The sequence below is a fragment of the Neolamprologus brichardi genome, chromosome 23 (genome assembly GCF_056152115.1).
Source record: "Neolamprologus brichardi isolate AB-2024 chromosome 23, ASM5615211v1, whole genome shotgun sequence".
Lineage (NCBI taxonomy): Eukaryota > Metazoa > Chordata > Actinopteri > Cichliformes > Cichlidae > Neolamprologus > Neolamprologus brichardi.
Window position 1 is genome coordinate 16,316,187 of NC_142125.1, and position 16,651 is coordinate 16,332,837.

The following is a 16,651-nucleotide window of genomic DNA, read 5'->3' on the forward strand; positions in this document are numbered from 1 at the left end:
ACTTTCCATCAGTGAATAAATTGTATTTGAGGTGATTATTGAACTAGCAAATACATGTGTGATTATTGTAATCAGTAGTTAATATTGATTCCTGTAACTTAATTTTCAATGAATGTGTCTAGAATCAGGCAGGGAAATTCAACTGTCCTTTCTCTCTTTTTCTGTGTGTCTGTGTGTGTGGGTTTGTGTGTTTCACAGTGAGCAGAAAGATGAAAGCTTGCTCTAAGATGAGTGAAAATAAGATGCAATCATGTAGTGATTTGACCACTCAATCTTCCCTGGGATGAGTATGGGTCAGGGAGGGTTTGTCAGAGGAGAGGTGCCATGCCAGCATGGAGTAGATCATTGCTTCCTTGAGGATGAGGTTATGATCAAAGAGATTCAGGTGCTTTAGATTTCTCTGGGCAAACCCTAAGAGAGGCCCCCAGGCTGTTGCAAAAACTTTGGTATCCTCTCCCTTTGCCAGTGTAGAGGACTTATCAAACCAACAACAGTCACAAGAAGAAAAGGGTTGTTTTTTTTTCTTTAGCTCTAGCTTTTTGCTGCAGGGAATAAAGACACAGGAATCCTGGTATGGCCAACAAGAAACAAAATGAGGCCAAGTGCTAAAAACTGATTCAAATGCTGCCTAATAAAATGTATTCAGTGAAAACTGTTCATAAAAACTTCTTCACTAGCATGGTTAAGAAGGCATCAATGTAGAGATGTATGATGAAGAGATTTAGATATATTTATTTAAATCTACCATGTATTAACAGTGACCAATCATTTTATTATAATTAGAATTTGCAGTTCTAATGTTTGTATTGCAGTACAAACATTGATCACTCCCAAATCAACTAAGATTTAAATCTACGATAAACACTGTCCTGGTTCTGTTTCAGGGTCTCCTACCAGTTGGACATCCAGTTGGCAGCTCTACCCTGTGCTCCTTTCCAATGATTAAGGTCAATATCTCTAAGATTGAGGCCAGGGAACCTTTTCAATGATGTCCATTTCCACAACTTCTATCTGTGTATCACTTTTTTAGTCACTACCGAGAGCTTGCGGCCATACGTAAGGGTAAAAATGTAAAACATAGCTCAAGTAGTAAGGTCACACTTCTGAATTAAGCTCTATATTTACCCCATTATTGCAGGTGTTACATCAATCCATCTGACAGTCTCCCACTCCCTTCTTCCCTCACTCATGACCAAAACCCAAAGATACCTAAACTTCTCTACTTGGGGTGGTGGATCATTGCCCCAAGTGGGTATGCCTTCATTTTCTGATGAGAACAAGACTTTGGGGTACTAACTGTCATCCTAGCTGCTCAATACTTGGTTGAAAACCATGGCTGTGAAAGCTAGAGGCCATCAACCAGTGAAGCCAAGAGCACCACATCAATAGCAAAAATCCAAGATAAGATCCTGAGGCTACCATACCTGAAACTGTCCTCCCCTTGCCTGAATCTACAAACATTGTCCATTAAAATTACAAACAGAATTGATGACAAGAGCCAGACCTGGTGGAGCCCCATACCTAAGGGAAATGAGTCCAACTTGTTGCCAGCAATGAAAAACTAACTATTACTACTGCTCTACGTGGACTGAATAGCCAACAATGACAGCCCCCGCACCACCATGCTCCAGAGGACAAGGAAAGTGCTTGAATGCGTTCTCCACCACTACACTTTGCCAATTCATTTCCACAACATCCAGAGTCTGTATGGACTCTAGGGAAAGCTCAGCCATCTCAACGACCTGGCTATTAGAGTTTAACTACTTCAGTGACTTCACACCTAGTGATGGAAGTCATATGCATCACACAAAGACTGCTTCTATTTCTTGTGTCCTCAGTTGACGTCAGCACGCCAACCCAACCATATATACCTGATGGTTTGCCAGAATTGATTTGAAGCCAACTGAAAGTCTTGTTCTCTGGCCTCATCAGACTTCTCCCAAAGTTTGCCAGTATGGATTTGACAGAGCCATGTCCTTTTTTTTTTCAGCACTTATCAGCTACTTCCAGAATCCAACCCAACTTGGCAACATTTCCTGTTGCCAAGTGCACTTTGGACACAATCATGGTCAAACATAGTTTCCGTTATGGACTATCCATGATCGGCACTGAACTCTAGAAACAGAACTACTCTTGGGGTTACATTATCATTATCCATGTGAGCACTGAAGTACCCAGTAGACAAGAGTGCCTGTGTGGGGATGTTGCAGCACCCCACCCAAGATTTGCAAGAAGGCCAGGTGTTCTAAGCTAATCTCAGCATCTAAGCACTATCAATAGTGACAACCCGCTTCCCTGACCTGAAGCCAAAGGAAAATTACCATCTTGTATGAATTTAAATCCACCGAACTAAAGAAGGGGAGCACAGTAGTAAGTGCTGATGCTTCATAGCAAGAAGGTCCTGAGTTCGATTCCACCATCTAGACCATTCACCACTTTCATTGTGGAGTCTGCAAGTTCTCCCTGTGTACTCCGGCTTCCACCCACATTCCAAAGACATGTAATTAGTGGGGTTAGGTTAATTGGCGATTCAGTGTAAATCTGAATGCGAATGGTTGTCTGTGTTAGCCATGCGTCAGATTTTGGACACCCTGGACAGGGCGTACCCTGGACCGGTTGCTATGGTAGCTGGGATAGGCTTCAGCCCCCTCCCTCATGACCCTGATAAAGGTAAGTGGAAGAGTATGAATGGATGGAGAACTGAAGACGCCTCTTGGGTGAGGTCTTCAAAAAAACCGTCATCCTTAAAGACTACCATGAGAACCTACACAGACATATTTCAGTCCATCCCGTCTCAAGGAGATGTGGATGGACAACTCAGCCACAGAGTGAAAACCCAAGGTTTCTGCTTTCAAAATGCTGCCCAATTCAGAAACCAGAAAATTTATTTTAATTCATATATGTTATATTAAACAGCCTCATTATTTGCAAGCATGAGCTGGATGGAGAAAGGCAAGGATGTTGATATTGTTATGATCTTTTCTTTTACTCCAAGATTGTCTACATGGTTTTAGCAACATCTCTGGGCCCCTAACACTCTAATCCATACTGTATTCCTGGAGGTTAATCTTTCACAGGTAATAACATATAATACTTAAAATAGGTATTAGAGCCTCCATAAGTAGAGGCCACAGTTTGAAACATCTTCACTTCCACATTCTGACTCTTAACTATTCCAGCAATATTTGATGTTAAAACAGAAGCTTCTAACAAATCCTGAGTTCTCTGGGCTTTCCTGTTTACATCTCTATTCCCAGCACAAAAAGGATTACAAATAGCAGCTTTAGAGACTATAAAGAGATTATAAAATGCAAGATACTGGATGGGAGGGGTTGTGAAGGGATGTCCTCAATGAGTTGGCAGATAAAAGGCAACACTATGTCAAAGGTCAAAGCCTCTAGAGCAGGGGTCGGCAACATGCGGCTCTGGAGCCGCATGCGGCTCTTTTGTCCTTATACTGCGGCTCTGCGTGGTTTGGGAAATTAAATTAGAAGTATTTAGCTGAAGTGTATTTTATTTGTGTTTAGTTCTTTTTTTAACTTGTAGTTATAAATTGGAAAATTATGATTTTGAAATATAAAAATAAAATTATATTCTATTATTTTTTCATCGCTCAAAATAAGCGTCACACTCGCGGAAGCCAGTATACCCGCCGAAACGCCATGCATTTATCGAGACTTTCGACCCCAGGTAGGCCAGTTATGGATCTTCGGATCCACATTATGTCGGCAGCTGTTCTCCACCGTGAACTATGTTAAAAACAAACACCGCTCACGCCTCACAGAGGACAGCTTACAGTCCTGCGTAAAGATGAAAGCCCCGATTCGCGCCGCCACACACATTAACCAGGTAAAATACATATTTAGGCAGAATTTTGCAAATATCTTTTTTTTTTTCTAACGGAATAGTGTTTTATTTTTCAATTACTTTTTAAAAGTCAGGTCAAGGCTCCAAAAGCCCAAAGGCAATATAAGGGTGGCGGCTCACAACAGTTTTTGTTTGCTACATGGATCATTTTAGTTCAGCTGGGTGTCTTTCTTTTTGTTATATTTCTTTAAGAGTTCAAAATATGTTAATTACATAAATAAAATGTAATTTTCTCTGTAGCACTTCATGGATTTCATAAGCAACACACCTCAGTTGCTCTGTGGATTCTTTTAAAAAGCAGTTAAAAACTTTTCTGTTCAAACAAGCCTTTTGTTGATCTACGTATTTTATATTCTTTACATTATTTACATTTGATCTTTTACATTGTGTATAATGTCTATTGATTGTATTGTTTATTTTAATATTTGTGTACAGCGCTTTGTGACTGCCTGTCTGTGAAAAGCGCTTAATAAATAAACTTTACTTACTTAATTTAGTTGTTCACACAAAGCATAAAGGTAAAAAAAAACAAAAACACTATATACAGTGTTATCTTCATTTTAGATTTCAAAAAGTATTTGCGGCTCCCAGTGTTTTCTTTTGCGTGGAAACCGGGTCCAAGTGGCTCTTTGGGTGTTAAAGGTTGCAGACCCCTGCTCTAGAGCTACGTGGAAAGTAAAATGGGGAGGGAGAGTTCAGACTGATTGGAGTTGCCCTGAAAGAGAGTGGGGGTCTGCGTGTCCATGCAGGCATTCTTAAACATATTTCCCTGTAAATTAAACTGGTTCACTTGTCTTCCCCACATCCTTTATCGAGATAACACTTGAAGCTAGCATGGAATTCATTGAATAGATCTGTGTGAGCTTTGTGACTTTCTATAATCTTACTGACGTGTGTGTATGCGTGTGTGTTTGAACTCCCATAAAAACTGCATGATGATGCAGATCAAAGGGATCTGGATGGTTGTGAGTTTTACTTGGATGTAATTGCTGTTTACTTCATCACATTATACAGTAGAGGTGCTTTATTAAGACTTTCTGCCTGTCATTAGAATTACACTGCAGCAGTCTCAAGGGGATACGACACTATCTCTGGGTTTTATCAAAGACATTTTATTCGTAATATGACTTTTCAAATGTCTCTTATTTTATGGCAATTGAGCAAAGGTTCTTCTTTCTTCTACTGATGAGATTAATGGGTTTCAAGTGGAATGCCATAGCATCATAACACCACTCATTTCAATACAAAGAAGAGTCATTGCAGTTTTCAAAAGACATTCGCCGGAACCCTGAAGTGTTTTTTTTTTTTTTTAAACAATACAACACGCCTTGCATTAAAGGATTAAATGGTTTTAAATGATTAGCAGTACATGGGGACAAAATAATTTATTTTTATTGCATTTGAGTTTTAGGAAATTCATGGCAATAAGTGCAGAACAGGTAACAATGTTGCTTATTTTCAAACACAAACCAGGCCATATATTTATGGGTTAACTAGCATGTCTTGATTACTATATATGGTTATAGAGTCTTCTCTTTATAATTTTCTGTACTAGCACATTGTGGCAGAAAACTGTGGGTTAGCATCCTTGATCTTGTCCCTATGCAGACACAGATTTTATATATAATGTATATAACTACCCATATAGTTATTTATATTACAATGAGTGACCCAAAGTGCAGCAGATTGGAATCTGTTTAACCCTGTAAAGATATACTATTTACAGAAAAAAATGTATAAAGTAAATCTTACGTCAGGGTCCACTTTTCCAGAGCTTTAAATTAAAACATGTAGCTACATGTCAGTCTTTAATTACCAGGATCAATAATTACCTACCAAAGTCAATATTAATGGAAATTAAATATATTAATGACAATATATTACATACATTCTAACTACAAGTTTGTCTGCTTTGAAAACTGATCAGCTAAGCCACAATATTCACTTCACCTTGTCTTACCTTTTGCAGAGTTGGTTCACAGGAGATTTAATTCCACCAGTGAGGTATTTGCCCCTGAGAAGCAGCTTTGTCTCACAGAGATGTTTGCTAAATTTTTAATTGCAATCTGCGGTGTGAGCATTCACTGCAATCAAAGAAGCAACATGATTGCTCCACTGAAATTACCAAGTGATAGAGTGTTTATGTACAGTGAGGACATCGGTGAAAACCTTAAACATAATGCCATGTCATATGGGTTCCTTGCAAATGCTGAATAAATGTATCACTGCCCAACATTCCTGTTAGCTAATCACAATTTTTACCTACAAAATAATTTTGGACATTGGCATCAAGTAGCCACGGTAGGTAGTAAGTTAGGTCCAGCATTGCACCCCACAAGTCTTTGCAGCAACTAGGGCTGAGAAAGATATTAACATGTCTTCTAGTATTTTAATCATATTTACAAAGGTTATTTTGATGCCAAAAACATAAATAGATCTGTTACTGTAGAAGAAAGCCAGTTAGCCAGCGGTTAAACTTTTGAACATGATCATATTTTAGAAACGAGGCAAATCAAAACAAAAAACATGCAAAAATGTGTTAAGAGCTGACTGAAGGGTTAATAGTTATTCTATCTGCTGGTGGGATGCAACATAGAAAAGTAAAGAAAAGGAAACAGCAAATCCAAGCAGGTAATCTACATATGTTACAGTTTTAATATCAAAGAATGGTGGAAGACATGGAAATTTTAGACATCAAGCTGAAGAGGACAAAACACATCCAGCCCAAAAAGAGAGTTTACGAGTAAAGAGCAAAAAGAAAATGTCCATCAATTTCAAAAAAAGGACAAGAAATGTAAGAAAATCAAAGAAGATAAAAATTGTAGGAGAAAGGGTAAGTTTGATTTCCCTTGTCATGCAAATCAGTTTGGCATTGGGGGAAAAAATACCTTCGTCGTCCGTGCGGTCACTATCACCTAAATCATCACTGTGTTTCTTTGTAAGGGGACCTATAGGACCAAGAAGGAGAAGATGGAGGAAAACAAGGTGATCAAGAACACAAACAGTCTTCAAAAGATGCTCTCAAAAGAAAGAAAGTTTTTTCAATCATTACTGATTTTATAGCCCCCTTTTTTCTTTTCTTTTGTTTTTTTCTTTTTAGAAAAATCTTCACATTGACAAGCGGACTGGGCAAACATTACCACAATGTCCACTTTGTTTAATGTTGGAATTTACTCTGCACGAGTTCATTTAAGAAGTTAAAGACCAAAAAAAGAGGGACTTTAAAAAAGAGGCAAAAAATGTTAGTTTTCTGTTGAAAATGAAGACTGAACTAAAGATAAACGTCTCAAGATCATAAACTTTAAAACATTGCATAAAGTAGCATAAATTACACACATCAGATATTGTGGTAACAACTGAATTGATCAGAATAGAAGAGAAAAAAAAAACAAAGACTGTAAAAGAAGCAGAGGTTTTTTTTAAGAGCTGAGCACTCTAGAGAATCATGTGACAACTTCCCCAAATGCATTTTAAAAGTGATTTGATGTCACAACACACACAAACATCTGACATCATCAAACATCAGAACCCCCCCAAAAATTATATTTTTTGAGAGATTATTGGGTTATTCTTTATCCATTTATTTTCATGCTTTTGTCAAGGCATGCTATAAATCATAAAGCATGAATAAGCACACATAGTAATCTTCATAATACAATTTAGAATAATCAGTTTTATTTAAAGGAAACAAACTGAGCAATAACACAATAATGACTTTGCTCTGGCATAATAATATTGAGATTAATTATGTGTATGTTTGTTTAATCAATACAAGAAAAAAAGTAAAGTATGAAAGCATCTGACACTTTGATCAGATACAATAAGGGTACTGAATTAAACTTTTTTTTCAATTTTTTTTCAGTAGATTCTTTAAATACTCTAAACATATATTTTTTTTGTTCAACCTGAGTGTTTGTGTAGTGTTTAAGTTTATCAGGCAATTGTCTGTCAAGGGAAGTGGTTAGATGCTTCTCCATAAAAACAACAGTTTGTCATTTTAATATCAGTATTGTTTACATACACAGAGAAAAAACGCATGCTAGCTTAAAGTATTCACACACCTACAAACAAACACACACACAAATACAAACGTAGAGAGGAAAAAATATACATATATATTCCAAACAAGATCAGAAACATGCAGTCTTATCAAAAAATAACATAAGCTTTCAAGGTGCATGACACATAGAATAGCATCAGTAGCATACTGGTCCTCCCCCAACCCACCACACACACACACACACACACACACACACACACACACACACACACACACACATCCGCCCACATACAGTTGCGCACACATGCAATGGCATCGACAACATGTGAGCCCATTGTGCCTCACAGTGCCATCAGTAGATGAGGAAATCACCACTTTAGTCCTTTACTCTATATCTTAATTGACCACAGCAGCAAATAGACGGCACTTTTATGCAAATATACTTCAATTCCGTTTTTAAAAACTGATCTAGCAGTTTATTCTATTTATAAGGTCAACGCTAATAAATGGCTCATATTAAACTAGAAATGTCACTAAATGAGTTGTTGTTAATGTTTATGAAATAGACCATAATGGGAGATGACTGACTTAAATGGTTAAGATGGTTCTAGCCAGTAACTCATATCCAAGAGTAATAATTCCTCCATCATAATATCTTGGGTTATTTTAAGCTCACTGATTTCTTTCCAATGACTTTAAAAAGGAAGCTGGCTTACTGCATATCAGTGTGTCCTGCAGCAGTCTCCCAGCTCTCTTTTGTGAATATGACAAGCAATTTGATAAGGGAGAGCTGACTCGTGCTTTCAATGTGCTGAATAAGCACCGGGACACCAAGTCGCTTCTTAGGAAATGGGAAATGTCTAAGAAAGAGAAAGCAGCCGCTGTCTAGGGATGTGTCACCTGTTTATAGAGTATGCCGCATAGAGAGATCAGTGACAAAACAATACATAAAAGTTGTGAGAAAATCTGTGTTAACCTTTCAGCATACACGACGCTGAGTGATATATGTCTCCATGCTAATACCTGAATATACAGCAAGCCTACAGTTACTTTTCAAACTGTTGCATCTACAATTTAAATGCATGTTCGGACAGACAAGTACACAATTAGTTTTTATATATAGATAGATAGAAAATTAGCAAAACAAAGTGGTGTGTTTATATGTTTTTGACTGAAAAATATCCAAACTACAAGAGGACATTTAAATTTAAAATGCTGTTTTATCTGTGTTATTTATATGTATAGGATGTAGAAGCCTAACTTCCAGATCTAGTCTAGTCTTAAGTCTCCATGAACCAAAGCAACTATCCATTTTAGAATGTTAAAATACTTTAACTGGCACAGTACACTGAATATACTAAATACGTCTCAACACCATCCACATGAAATGAGTATCATCGAAAGACAATAAGTAAAAAAATAAAAACATTAAAAAGCTGTGAGCAACTGGAAAACCTATGAGAATTTTAAAAAAATGACAAAAACAATGTGACTGCTCTCTGGATTGCACATGTGCTGCTTTTATAGGAGCACCTTTTCTGACTTAGGGTTAGTTGGGATCAGAGCAAGACAGCTGCATGACATGTCATATCACACACACACACACATGTGGAGAGAGAGAAAACGAGAGAGACATCATTCAACAATCATGTGCCAATACTGAACGTCGCTGTGACAAGAATGTCCTGACACCGACCTGTCCTCACCTGCTATTTTGAACCAGTGTATGCGTGCTTTTATATGTGTGTGGGTAACTGAAGCAGAGATACTGGTGAAGTCTCAGCTGGCATCAGCTCTGATCAGTGATTAGGAACGTGACACTTCAAACATTTTTCAGATAACCTTTGTTTTAATCCCTACCATAGATAATAACCAACCAAATATACTGTACTTCTATTGTAACCCATGAAGTCATTTATAATCCATTTTAAAAACCAATAAAAAGAAAGGAATGTAGAAATCTAGGAAAATGGGCCTGTAAATTTTCACCCTGGTATTTATATATATATATATAAAAGTAAATAAAACTCACTACAGCTAGGATTATCTCCACTGTAGACCCAACACAGGTGTACTTGTCCTTATGTGCATAGTCTACTAGACTACAAGGGCTCACAGTTGGTGCCCTTTTAGTCTGCTGTGTGGGTGCTGACAGGTCTGTGGAGTCGCAGCAAATTGGAATTCACGCATACATCCACGCAGAGTCTTTCTTTCATCCTCTGATAACAAAATTTGCATCACCTTTGTCCAAGCAGACTTTTGCATCTTGTATATGGCAAAGGAAAGTATAACACTGGCGTAATGTGTGATTAGCCATTGGAGAAGTGCAGCAAAGCCGTAGTTAAAAGAGTTAATGACACCTACCAGTATCCTACCAGTTGGTAGAAGCTGCCATTTACTGGCAATATAAGATAGATAACAACTGATGGTGATTCAATGGGATGACAGCATTCAAAATAGGTTATCTTTTTCTACAGTGTGTGGCTACTTCTTATCACTTCACCTTTACTGCTGCATGCTAACAAATTGCTGTTCTCTTATATCTGCACTATACCCCCCCTTTGTTTTTCGAACAAGAGCACAGATTGGTAGACTAACAGGCTGATTTGTAAATGTGAAAGAGGTGTAATTCAGAGGGAAAAAGCTTAATTGCTTTAAACAGGACCTCAGTAAACACACTGAAAGAAGTTTGAAGATAGAAGTTGAAATTTAGAAATTTGGTACTCGCTAGTTCTGCAGAGAAAACCGGTGTTAGGGCAAAGATTAAAAATGCTCTATGAATTATCTGAAATATGCAATCAGTTTCCATTTGATTAGGTAAATTAGTGCAGACTGTTATCCAACCCAGCAGCTCACTATAATACCTTTACAATGAAGTTCGTCTGACTTTGTTTAGGAAGTCTTGTGTCTTATGGCCTCAGCATGTTTTAAATCATTATATTCACAGATATGTGCAGTTAACTTGGTCAGTGGGTCATTAATAATTAGCACTTATCAAGTTAAAGCTAGAGAAATACCCAAGGTCCCCCTGTTATATTCTTATGGTTCCTGTAATTCTTTTAGGTATGAAAGGGACACTGAGTGTCCTTTTCATACCTAAAAGAACCCCGTACAGCACATTTCATTTTTCTTTTTCTCTTCATCATTCAGTGGAGCAAAATATTACACTTTGATTTTCAGTCTCTCAGTCTACATCCTCTGCCTTTCTCTGACGTTTGCGGTGTCTTTTTCTCTGTGTCCATCGTTTTGCCTTCTATCCTCATATCTCCCTGCTTCCACCAACAGCATTGATTGGAGACTGATGAAGAGGAGTTTCACGCTCTCTGACACTGCAACAATCCATGACTCAAAAAGCCAGCTGGGAAGCAAGAATGATAGATACACACACACACACACACACACTAAACCCTCAGGCTTTCCCCTCTTCTGGATGAGGTAATTATTGTGAGGAGAGTCCATGCATCGATTGCACATTCTGCACAAGAGCTATCCACACATACATATATTGCTCTCTGTATGCATCAGTCAAGGCCTCTACTGGCATAGAAACACACTAGCATAATCAATCACCGATGCACATTAAAAAGGGGATCTAACAGAGCTCGCTGCTCAATGAGCCAAATAGGTAATCTACAACTGACCTTGGATAAAATCCCCACAGGCTGTAAACTATAAATACAGAATCCATCCCCAAGGTAGAACTGGGACTTTAATGCACTTCAACAAACTCTCTGTTGAGGAGAATCACTCGGGACGCATGAAAATAAGCAGAATGTGTAAAACCTCAGAGAGGTGTGTTAGAGATATGTTAGAACTGTGTCATACAATGAGCCTGATGTCCAAAAATATATTTTTGGGTTTCTACTCGTTTCTTCTCAAGAGCTCATATTAAAGCCTGCAGTCCTTTTTTGTGTGAACTGAATTTATTTATTTATTTATTTTCATCATTGGATTATTGTAGTCTTATGTTTAAAATGATGTGTTATGGAAATAACATAGATGTACAGAACTTTAAAATAAAATTTAAGACATTTGAGAGGTTTCTAGACTTTTCTCCATGACCTACCATCAGTATTCAGTTCTTTTTAAAGTAATTGTGTTAAGGATGTAGAGTTGTCACAATACTTCAATTTCAAACTTGATACAGCTACATATAATTTGATACATATTACATATTTGAGTAGGTAAGATAGGCTGTCATGTCAAGTTGTTGGTAAAAAAATTTCAGGGTCAAGCTGGGGCTTTGGAAGAATCCCTTTTTAGATCAAATTCATGTTATCCCGCTATATTGAAACTGTGTATTAACTTGTCTGTGAAGGTTCTCAGTCATTCAGGTCATTGTAATCTAAGGAGCTTGGAAAGAAAAGCGTATGGATTTCTTTGATTTGCTTGAAGACGTTTCACCTCTCATCCGAGAAGCATCTTCAGTTCTAGGATCAAATGGTGGAGAGTCCCAGATTTAAGCCCTGTGGGAGTATCCCCCCATGAGGGACAATGGAGCCTCTAATGATCCTCTACATAATCACACAAGCCGAGGTGTTAAAATGGGTGTAGGTCACAATCAGCCAAGGTTTCGGGTGAGCTCACTGTGAAACCTAGCCCCACCCTGAGGTCAGATGGCCCAGGATGTGAGTGGGCATTAAGGCATCTGGGAAGCGATCTCAAAACGGGATTAATAGAGGCAGAAAGTTGATGTCGTAAGCCACCGCCTCTGTTCAAAATGGTCACTCACAGTGGACATAAATGGCTTCTTTTACTCCTCTTTCAAACCATCTGTCTTCTCTGTCCAAAATGTGACATCCTCGAAACAGTGACCTTTCGAGGTCAGATGGAGGTTAGATGGAGATGGACTGCCAAGACTTGTCCCGTGGAGGTGGCTCTTCTATGTTGTGCCATGCGTTTATGAAGTGGCTGTTTGGTCTCTCGAATGTAGAGGTCTGGGCATTCCTCACTACACTGTACAGCATATACTACATTATTAAGTTTGTGTTTTGGAAGTTTTGTCTTTGGGATGAACCAGTTTCTGTCTGAGTGTGCTGCTGCTGAAGTAAACTGGGATGTTGTGAGCGACCATCTTTGAACAGAGTCAGGGGTTTACGACACCAGCTGTCTGCCATCCATAATCCAGTTTTAAGATCCCTTCCCTTCCGCTTCCCTTAACGCCCACTCACATCCTGGGCCATCTGACCTCAGGAAATCACATGACAGGATGGGGCTAGGTTTCACAATGAGCTCACCCGAAACCTTGGCTGATTGTGACCTACACCCGTTTTAACACCTTGGCTCATGTGATTAGGTAGAGGATCATTAGGGGGTCCATTGTCCCTTGTGGGGGGATACGCCCACAGGGCTTAAATCTGGGACTCTCCACCATTTGACCCTAGAACTGAAGAAGTTTCTCAGATGAGAGGTGAAACGTCTGCAAGCAACTTAAAGAAGTCCAGACGCTTTTCTTTCCAAGCTCCATAGACTGTCTATTAACTTCATAGAAGTACAGGATCATGATACCATTACCTCCCACATTATCATTTTATTATTAGCCATAACCGCTAGCTGCTAACTTAATGATAACAGAAGACTGATGCGGGTAATTACTAACGTTTCAGCACCTAATGTTAACATGCACAGTGCAATAGCTGGGTTAATGTTTATAACTGGTTAATATTGCAGTGTTGTTGAAATATTAACACTGTTATAATGATTGTTGCATTCCAACAATCAGTCACCATTGGTATCTTTGAACCAAAGACGAAAGACTTCCCATTCCTCAGTCAAATATTTTAATGATAACCAATAAAAACTGGCGCTTATCTTACATTCTGTTATCCTTTTCTCAATGTACATCAGCTTGTTCTATAAAAGTGTCCATACATTTTATGGTTAGATTTGAAGTGTTTGGGCTTTGAAATATATAGACTTTACTTATAATGAAAGAAAAAAAGAAGCTATCCATCAAAACAGTTGTGCATCAGAGAACAGAATATAGCTGCCATTTATTCAGATGACTGTGAAACATAATGTGTACGAGCTGTCTGGGAAATGACTGAAATATGTCATGAAAATGGGAAAATGTGTCCAAACACAGAAGATCCTAAGATTATGAAAACCTAAAGGGAAGTCTGTTCATGGGGGAAGATGCATTAATATTCCATATCATCATCAGGAACTATGCCTGAAGCATATGAAGTAAGATTAGGCAGAAGAGACAGACAGGATTGAAAATCATTTCATGAGTTTTTCAGTTTTTCCCTCTACCAGCACAAGTGAAAAAAAAAAATGGAGCTAATCTTAGACCTATGAAAGATTATAGTAACAGTAATGTGAATATTAGAAGCAATACCAGTGACAACAAAATAAAAGAAGTCGATGCATTTTGCAAGAAATGCTGATCACTGAAATGCTTGTGTTGATGTGCACAGTTCTGCAGTAATGTGTAGGTGGTACAAGCACCAACTTTTCAAACAACATTCTCCATATTGAGGGTAAATGTGAAATTAAGAAAAAAGCATATGCATATGTAATACCTACCACTAACATATGATAACTGGGTAACTACTTAGTACAGTGGAGGGTATCAGTAACTCTATGCTTCATGTAAGATAATCTAGACCAGTGTTTCCCAACCACTGTGCCGTGGCGCATAGGTGTGCCGTGGAAAATTATCTAGTTCCACCTGATTAGTACTCTAAGCGATCGGCGTGAGTTACGGGCAGAACAGTTAAATTCTATTTCACTAGAGGGCAATACAACTACCAGCTCTAATTAAATAGGTTGCCAACTGCCAGTAAAACAGAAGAAGAAGAAGAAATTACATAATAGTCATGCTGTGAGATGACACAACACGTAATAGCAATAGATAAATATCTGAAAAAAAAAAGTGGTCAATCTGACCTGGGTCCTGGAGAAAATTCTGACCCAGATGAAGGCCATAGCATGAGTAGTGGTCAGAGGAAAGCAAAAAAGGTATGCTGGGGACAAACCAAGCCAATTCCGCCATGCCACGTGGGCAGGAAAAAATTATCAATATGCTTTTTGTTACATTTTTGTTTGGTGGTGTGCCGTGTGATTTTTTTTTTTAATGTGAAATATGTGCCGTGGTTTTAAAAGGTTGGAAAAAACACTGATCTCGACGACCCAGGTTATAAAACAAACTACCTTTACTGCAGTAACATTTCTTCTTTATGTCTTAAGACTGGAAACCTTTCCATGGATGTATTTGCCTGTTTTTTTATACCTCTCTAGAGAGGGTAGTAATACATGTTGATTGACATTTCCTGAAGACTGAGTCTACTAACAGTAACTGAAACTTAAACTATTTGCCATTGCAAAACCGACTAATTGAATTTATAGGGGCTTGCTTTATGGCACTTTGAGGGAAGTGGGTCCACAGTTTGTGACTATACACAAATGAGTAATAAAATGCACACATACCTAGTTTTGGTTGTCAACAGTAGAAAAATATGTGCAACTATTTTTACTTGAAATAAACTTGATCACAGAATTGAATTCAGGCAACATGTTTACTTACTGCAAATGACACAAGAAGGAACATAAGAGAAGAGAACATGAACTGGTGCCAGTGAACATAAAATTTCGAAGTTGTTAAAACAATGTTTCTAAAATAATTAGAGAAAAGAAAATTTGAAAGAAAAATTGGAAAGACCAGCAATAAAAATCTGGAAAGATCAACTGAGCTGTAACTAGTTACAAAGTAATGTTCTGGAGAACTAAAAGCTTTTCACACTTAAATATCCTTCTCACCTTGACTTGTTTCACACTGCATTTATTTTCTCTTTTTTGTTTTGCTTTCTCCTGTCATTCCTTTTATCTGTTCATATTTCTTGTTCTCCTATCCGTCCCTGCTACTGCTAATTTTTTTGTATTCTTCCACTGTTCTTTCTCCTTCTACTGCTTTCTAATGAAACAAACACCCACGCTGTCAATGTCAGTGAGTCAAAGTCTGGGAGGGGAGGACATGAGCGAAGATGTGTGACTAGTATGCAAACGAGCGAGCAAAAAAGAAAAAAAAAAGAACAGCAGAGAAGTAAGAAAAAAGAGAAGAACAAAAATAAATGTCAGGAGCTCTTAGCTTTAATTTGCACATTTTCTGAGGAATTCATCTGCTAACAGCGCCTGCATTTGCATAAACATGCGTCAATTATCAAATAAAAACTCATTTTTACCAATTGGACTTGTGAAATAGGAGGTTATAGAGGTCTTATAGAGAAATATCTGTTAAATGTCCATCAGCATAAGGTGGGACGAAAGCTTTTGGTCATGTTTTAGTCAACAATTAAAGCAGCAGCTCAAACAGAAGTCAGAGGTTTAAAGCAATGGGTTTATTCAAGGGTATTTACACATCTGCTTGTTTTAAAGTAGTCTAAGGAGTTTGGAAAGAAAAGCGTCTGGATTTCTTGAAGTCTTCTTTCTTGAAGATGTTTTACCTCTCATCCTTCAAGAAACTTAGACAAGTCCAGACGCTTTTCTTTCCAAGCTCCTTAGACTTCGATAACCTGGATGACTGATCTTGTTTTAAAGTTGTTTTCCAGAGTTAAAGAGTGCCTCCCCTTTTCTACTTTGTTAACTGAACACAGGAGAGACCTAGTTGTTATGAAGATTATATCTGTAAATATATTATGAAAAGATTAGTTTGGAATGACAGATTGACATATGTAAAATCATCTCAAGAAAGACTTCATCTCGTGTGTCATAGTATAAAGCCACTTCGATTGTAACTAATGTGTAAACCTGGAAATATTGATAAAGAAGAGCTGGGGTACTCAG

At 37.9% G+C, this 16,651-nt stretch overlaps 1 protein-coding gene across 2 annotated transcripts in view; it reads right to left on the reverse strand.

Annotated features, from left to right (window-relative positions):
* Window positions 1-16,651, reverse strand: part of nlgn1 (neuroligin 1) — a 286,547-nt gene that overhangs the window by 162,819 nt on the left and 107,077 nt on the right. For both annotated transcript variants that reach the window (XM_006801992.3, XM_035912635.2), the window contains one exon: window positions 6,756-6,815. In XM_006801992.3, coding sequence (XP_006802055.1) covers window positions 6,756-6,815 — 60 coding nt within the window. The remainder of the gene's footprint in view (window positions 1-6,755; window positions 6,816-16,651) is intronic.